Here is a 7,440-nt window from a genome sequence, read left to right as displayed (position 1 = left end):
TCTTCTCAAAGCGCTTAACAGAAAACGTGCACCAGGCGAGGAGACAGCAGGCTGACACAATCACAACTAGTCAGCAGGGGCGCGCAGAACCGGCTCAACAGGAGCCCTTTGAGGAAGAGCGTGTGGAGTCCGGATTTGAGGGAGTTTAGAGAAGGAGACTCTCTGATATCCTTGGGGAGAGAGTTCCTGAGCTCTGGGGCGCAGCAGGAGAAGCCCTGTCACCCCTAGAGTGTGGTCGGGCTCGGGGGGACAGACAGGAGAGCAGGATGAGCAGAGTGAAGGTGGTGAGGTGGGGAGCAGGGCGATCGCAGCTCAGACAGGTACTGAGGCGCCGAGCCATGCAGAGCCTCACAGGCGAGCAGGAGGATCTTACCTCTTCTAAGTCCACACGAAACCCGACAGGAAGCCGGTGCAGGAAGCCCCCCCCACCTGCTGGTTTACACGGCAGCTCGAGCCTTTGCCTAATTAAGTGCTTAATTGAACGACCGGGTCGCGAGTTTTTTTTTTTTTGCTGCTCGGAAGCGGGAGATGTATTTTTTTAAACTCTTAATTGTTTTATCTGCCCCCAAACAGCAGCTTAGCGACGTCTGATAAGCAACTTAAGATCTGGGGGCCCCCGCCTGAGCCCACGACCCCGCCCTCGCGCTTCGTGACAAAACCCCGTTTACTGTCCTGTAACAGCTCCGCCCGGGGTCAAAGGTGAACCCCGAGACACGGGCTCCTGGGGTTTAAGGGTCCTCGGGGTTTCACGAACCACTCGGATATCGGGGCTGTCAGGAGAGATGCGGTCCTTGCGCCCGCGCTGATGGCCAGCCCACGCGCGCGCGACCTCTCTTCCTGTCGGTCAGTCCAATTAAGCAATTAAAAAGATCTGAAGAGGAATCAATATCGTTATCATGCACCCTCCTCTCTCTGTCTCTCTTTCTCTCTCTCTCTGTCTCCCGAAGAGAGGTAGGGAAGACAGAATCCGATTAAGAGGCAGAGAACAAAACACGTTAGGGATGAATCATCTCTCTGTCTCTCTCGTATAAGACACGGCGTGTCTGTCGGTCTCACGGGCTCCCTCGCTTCTCCTCTGTGCTCCCTTGTGTGCCAACACTCCTGTGTCACAGAATCTGCGAACGCCGTTAGTCCTGGGAGCCACTGGGGATCCTGAATGGCTCTGTGCTGCCATCTAGCGGTGGGACCAAGACTTTCTTCAGGTGTGCCGAACTCTGAAACGGTTTGAGACACAGCGCTAGGTGGCAGACGTGTAAAGACAATGAGAGTTTGATGAACCGCGATAATGAGCTGACTTCGAATTTTATAAGAATGGATACGATACAACCTGTGGCTCATCAGACTGCTCTCTTGAAGTCTGACAGCACTGTCAGCACTGTCACACCTGGAGCGGATCAGACTGCTGAGCACTGGGAGTCTGACAGCACTGTCACACCTGGAGCGGATCAGACTGCTGCGCACTGGGAGTCTGACTGACTGCACTGTCACACCTGGAGCGGATCAGACTGCTGTGCATTGGGAGTCTGACTGACTGCACTGTCACACCTGGAGTGGATCAGACTGCTGCGCACTGGGAGTCTGACTGCACTGTCACACCTGGAGCGGATCAGACTGCTGCGCACTGGGAGTCTGACTGACAGCACTGTCACACCTGGAGCGGATCAGACTGCTGCGCACTGGGAGTCTGACTGACTGCACTGTCACACCTGGAGCGGATCAGACTGCTGAGCACTGGGAGTCTGACAGCACTGTCACACCTGGAGCGGATCAGACTGCTGCGCACTGGGAGTCTGACTGACTGCACTGTCACACCTGGAGCGGATCAGACTGCTGTGCATTGGGAGTCTGACTGACTGCACTGTCACACCTGGAGTGGATCAGACTGCTGGGCACTGGGAGTCTGACTGCACTGTCACACCTGGAGCGGATCAGACTGCTGCGCACTGGGAGTCTGACTGACAGCACTGTCACACCTGGAGCGGATCAGACTGCTGCGCACTGGGAGTCTGACTGACTGCACTGTCACACCTGGAGCGGATCAGACTGCTGCGTACTGGGAGTCTGACTGACTGCACTGTCACACCTGGAGTGGATCAGACTGCTGCGTACTGGGAGTCTGACTGACAGCACTGTCACACCTGGAGCGGATCAGACTGCTGCACACTGGGAGTCTGACTGACTGCACTGTCACACCTGGAGCAGATCAGACTGCTGCACACTGGGAGTCTGACTGACAGCACTGACAGCACTGTCACACCTGGAGCGGATCAGACTGCTGCGCACTGGGAGTCTGACAGCACTGTCACACCTGGAGCGGATCAGACTGCTGCGCACTGGGAGTCTGACTGACAGCACTGTCACACCTGGAGCGGATCAGACTGCTGCGCACTGGGAGTCTGACTGACTGCACTGTCACACCTGGAGCGGATCAGACTGCTGCGCACTGGGAGTCTGACTGACAGCACTGTCACACCGGGAGCGGATCAGACTGCTGCGCACTGGGAGTCTGACTGACTGCACTGTCACACCTGGAGTGGATCAGACTGCTGCGCACTGGGAGTCTGACTGCACTGTCACACCTGGAGTGGATCAGACTGCTGCGCACTGGGAGTCTGACTGACTGCACTGTCACACCTGGAGTGGATCAGACTGCTGCGTACTGGGAGTCTGCCTGACTGCACTGTCACACCTGGAGCGGATCAGACTGCTGCGCACTGGGAGTCTGACTGACTGTACTGTCACACCTGGAGTGGATCAGACTGCTGCGCACTGGGAGTCTGACTGACTGCACTGTCACACCTGGAGTCAGGGGGACGAAGGATGAGTCAGCACCTCGGCCCCTGGGCCCTGGCGAGCTGAGTCATGCTGCTGCCAGCCTGGCACAGCCAGGACCCACCCTTCTGCCAGCGCGGCGCTGCTGGGAGCAGAGACAGGGCTCTGGCTCAGAGCTCACACTGGCTCAGCCTCGGCTCTCCCGGAGCGTGACGCCGACTCAGCGCTCGCCTCCCTGCCTCACCATGACTCAGCATTCCCCCAGTACTCAGTACCCCAGTCCCGGACCCCACCCCCCTTCCCCCCGGTGTGGCTGCAGGAGCTGGTGGGGATTATGGGATGGCGGAGGGGCAGCTGACTGGGCCGTGTGATGTCACTGACGGGCCCTGGTTCTGGTCCAGTCGGAAACGATATGGACCCTGCAGGCCTGCACTCTGACGCCCCATGTCAGCACAGGTTAGAGGTTCGAAACCAGTCCCAGGAGCACTGGAACTGGGGCGCCCCTCTCGAGGCGGGGGGCACATACAGGCGAGGTCTGTCCACATGTGGAAGACCGGGTGAGATGAGTCAGGACTGTGACTGTGTGCAGGAGAGGCACCCGAGACAGCTGACTCTCCGCAGCTGAAGCCTGTGCTGTAGACCCCGAGTGTTTTCTCCCAGAGGGATCAAGCAGATTGCAGGATCCTCCTGTCCTGTTTGCGTGTGTTTGACAGGCTTGTGCCTGGGGGTGTCCCGTGCCCTGTGTGTTTCTGTGATGTGCTAACGTCTCGCCTACAGGTACTGTTCACAAGGGAAAGTGTAACTGCAGTCGAGTGGCTCCACAGCCGAAACGTTGTGTATCTTCTCTTTACGTGTTCCTATATTTCCTGCGTGCCGGAGGAAACCCTGACTCTGTGCTCTACTCCCCTCCAGCTGCTTGACTAGAGATCTCCGTCTCCTAACCTGAGCGAAGACCCAGTTTTCTTCGACAAAGATATAATATCCAAGTGCTGCAGCGGAGCTGTGTGCACGATCAGAGACCCCTCTGTGAGTCCCAGCTCCACACTGCGCTGCGTCTCCCACAGTAGGAGTCCTGGCTGAAACACGCTCCCCTCCACCCTGGGACTGTGACACCCAGCCTCACCCGCTGCCTGTCCGTGACAACACAGCTCCCCTGGGAGATGAATAATTGATCTCGGCTTCGAGCTGCTGACGAGAAGAACAACAGATACCGAGAAGAGATCGTGACTCACACTGAACACCGAACAGTGCGATTAATTCTGCCAGCAGGACAGAGGCCACACAGTGTCAGAAAGAGTCTGCTGTAGAACTATTTATGAATCATATTGTCCGTTGGATTGACATTATTGTCATTCTGAGGAATTACTACACTGTGACAGAATGATTTACTGTGGTAAATCCTGCACTATGTAGTAAACGTAGAGTTTTGCTTTCCTTCAGTGGGCTGAGTTTTGAGAAGATAAAGAATGAAATTTCTTAGAATAAACTTTTTTCAGGTCACAGAAGGAAAACTCATGTCAGCACGTCCGATAAACATCTGCTCAATCTGGAAGATCTGCCCGTGAGACAGATCATGGAATTCAGGAGGGTGAGGCAGCACAGCCAGATCTAGCGAGTTCCACTGCGATCAGACTGTACAGATAAGATGTTTGTCATGACTCTGAAAAACAACAACTCAAGAACCAGTGCTGTGTGCTTCCTTTATTAGAATTCGCCTTTGAGCTTAGTGATGGATTGTGAGAGATCGTGCTTGGGGCTGTGACGAGCACAGATCAAATGATTGCTTTAACAATTCTGAGGAAAGACGGGTCCATATCGGTCTGTACGGTACAGAACCGCCGTGCTGTAGCAAAATCGTCTCCACATGCGCTTCCGCGAACTGCTCCATAAACACTCTGATGTCATCCTCCTACCAGCGGCTCCGGTTTCTGGAGCAGAGCCACACACCCCTAGTCCCCGCCCCCTCCTCTGCTCAGCCCTCTCATTGGCTGACACAGAAATGCCAAGTCATGAGCCACGCCCACCCAGTCAGAATATAAATTGTAGCTCCGCAGGTCTCGGCAACAGCTTGAAGATCTTCAGGAGTTCTTGCTTCAACAGTGCTTGAACGGAGCTTCTGTGCCTCTTCTCCTAGACACCCAGAGCTCAGCCGGTCTTGTGACATTCCAGTCCAGCCTTGTTCCGATCTGCGTCTGACCGACCAGCCCACAACAGCAGCGATGGAGTCTCAGATCCGCCAGAACTACAGCCGGGAGTGCGAACTGGCCATCAACCGCATGATCAACATGGAGTTTTACGCCTCCTACACCTACCAGTCCATGGTGAGTATCCTGCCTGGGGCCGGTGTCTGGCGTCCGTGCTGGGAGACCGCAGGGCAGAGGTCTGCTCCGCTCCAGGCTGCGCAGGGCTCTGGAGTCGAACCCGGGCCCGGGGACACAGCAGATGGCAGAGCTGGAGCTGGAGCGAGCGACCGTGTGTGTCCCCTGCGCTCTCCTGTCCCCCTGCGAGACGAGCTCTGTGCTGCTTGTGCTCCTGACTGCTGCTGGAGGCAGAGACTGGGGCAGCAGGCTGTGTGTCTGAGTGGCGCTGCTGTTCCAGCGTGAGCAGGGTCTCTAGGGGCAGCTCCTCCTGCTGCAGTGTTCCCACAGCCCCGTCCTTCTGCTGCTGGTGTCCCTACAGTGCAGTTCAGGCGTTGTCAGGGCGCCACTGGCCCTGCCTCTGTATCGGGGGTGTCCAGCCAGGCTGGGGACAGACACACCCCTCTCCTCTCCAGCGCAGGTCGGGGAGACCAGACTCTCGGTCAAGCTGGCCTCTGGAGGACTTTGTCCCCGCTGGTGTGATGACAGAGCAGCGCCTCTCTGAACACAGCGGGACTGCGGCCAGGCACCCAGCTCAAACACACACACTCACACTCACACTCACACACACACACACACACACACACACACACACACACACACACACACACACACACACACACACCCAGCGCGGCTCGTCTGTGTGACCGGAGGGGTGCTGAGCTGACCCGGCTCCTGACACTGGGGCGCTCAGGACTGGGGTGTCTGGGGGGGCTGCGTCACACAGTCTCGGGCCGAACGAGCTCACTGGACTCTCACAGCGCAGTGACCCTGCTGTCCGTCTGTGTATCAACACCTCTCCCTCTCTCTCCCAGGCTTACTTCTTCGACCGTGACGATGTGGCCCTGAAGGGCTTCTACAAGTTCTTCAAGGAGAACAGCGAGGAGGAGAGGGAGCACGGGGAGAAGCTGATGGCCTTCCAGAACAAGAGGGGCGGCCGCGTCGTCCTGCAGGACATCCGGGTCAGTGCGCCTGCAGTACAGCGGTCACGCCACAGGGAGCGCCAGTGAGCCCAGCTGCCCACTGCTCACACCCAGATGCATGAACAGTCAGTGAGTGTCTGTATTGACCCCCCTCTCTCTGCGCAGAAGCCGGAGCGGGACGAGTGGGGCAGTGGCCTGGAGGCCATGCAGGCTGCCCTGGAGCTGGAGAAGAAGGTCAACCAGGCCCTGCTGGAGCTGCACAAGCTGGCCTCCGACAAGGTGGACCCCCATGTGAGTGTCCTGCTCCTCTCTGGGTGGGCGCGGTCAGGAGCCAGTGTCCAGTGGGCTGGGTCAGTCCTGCTCACCCCCTCCTCTCTCTCTCTCTCTCTGTCCAGCTGTGTGACTTCTTGGAGACCCACTACCTGGACGAGCAGGTGAAGGCCATCAAGCAGCTGGGAGACCACATCACCAACCTGAAGAAGATGGGGGCGCCCTCCAACGGCCTGGCCGAGTACCTGTTCGACAAGCACACCCTGGAGGGGGGCAGCAGCTAGACCACCCAGGGGTGCCCTGTCCTGAGCTGCTGGGGCTCGTGTGTCTGAGACGGGAGCTGTGCACAAGAGCTAATAAAGAGCTGAGCTGAGCCTGCTGCTGCTGTCTGATTTGTTGGGGCTCCTGGGGGGGAGGGGTGGGGTTCTGGGAAGAGCAGGGGTGCAGTCGGTCAGTCAGGGTGTGTACTGCAGGTCCTTTGCTGAAGATCCAGACTGAGTTCAGACATCTGTCATTCCTGCTGTGTGCTGTCTGATCACACTGGGCTGGAGCTGTGGGTTACAGGATCATATACACACACCCCGAGCTCCTCTGTACCCCAGCACTGTGACACTGTGGGGTTCATACACACCCCGAGCTCCTCTGTACCCCAGCACTGTGACACTGTGGGGTTCATACACACACCCCGAGATCCTCTGTACCCCAGCACTGTGACACTGTGGGGTCCGCAGTGATTTACAAAGTAATACAGACCACTGTCTAGTTTCAAATAAAGATTACACTTGTGGTACCGACTTCAGTATTAAATGTTTTATAGAAGACCTGCCCCCCACATTCTAAGCATGAAACGGGAGAAAACGAGCACAGATCAGCCCTATCCCTGTGGCTCCAGCATGGCAGCTTGTGTGGAACTGAAACACAACCCATTTGACACGTGAGGGGGCTCTGGGATACCACCCCCAGCAGCACCACTGCAGGCAGCCCTGCGCCCTCCCAGGACAGCTGCAGGCCTGGAACACAGGGGCAGGAAGCACCAGCCAGCCTTGCAGGAAACCTGCCTCAGGCCTAACACTGCCCACTGAACACTGACCCAGTGCTCAAGGCCAGAGCGACACTAA

The 7,440-nt window shown here is 57.3% G+C and overlaps 1 protein-coding gene across 1 annotated transcript; it reads left to right on the top strand.

Annotated features, from left to right (window-relative positions):
* Positions 1-4,827: 4,827 nt before the first annotated feature.
* LOC148654278 (ferritin, middle subunit-like) lies at positions 4,828-6,695 on the top strand. The gene is made up of 4 exons (XM_088646414.1): positions 4,828-5,093; positions 5,945-6,091; positions 6,218-6,343; positions 6,448-6,695. Exons 1-4 carry the CDS (start codon positions 4,992-4,994, stop codon positions 6,604-6,606), a joined length of 534 nt encoding a protein of 177 aa, XP_088502540.1. The 5' UTR covers positions 4,828-4,991; the 3' UTR covers positions 6,607-6,695.
* The last annotated feature ends 745 nt before the right edge of the window (positions 6,696-7,440 follow it).

The sequence above is a fragment of the Lepisosteus platostomus genome, chromosome 9 (genome assembly GCF_059453375.1).
Source record: "Lepisosteus platostomus isolate fLepPlt1 chromosome 9, fLepPlt1.hap1, whole genome shotgun sequence".
In the NCBI taxonomy this organism is placed as follows: domain Eukaryota; kingdom Metazoa; phylum Chordata; class Actinopteri; order Semionotiformes; family Lepisosteidae; genus Lepisosteus; species Lepisosteus platostomus.
The sequence above is the reverse complement of the archived record's forward strand: the minus strand, read 5'-3'. Positions and strand labels throughout refer to the sequence as shown.

Coding starts and splice junctions, on each gene's coding strand:
- LOC148654278 (XM_088646414.1), top strand. CDS start 4,992: ATGGAGTCTCAGATCCGCCAGAACTACAGCCGGGAGTGCGAACTGGCC. Junction 5,094..5,944: donor CCTACACCTACCAGTCCATG/GTGAGTATCCTG, acceptor TCTCTCTCCCAG/GCTTACTTCTTCGACCGTGA. Junction 6,092..6,217: donor TCGTCCTGCAGGACATCCGG/GTCAGTGCGCCT, acceptor CTCTCTGCGCAG/AAGCCGGAGCGGGACGAGTG.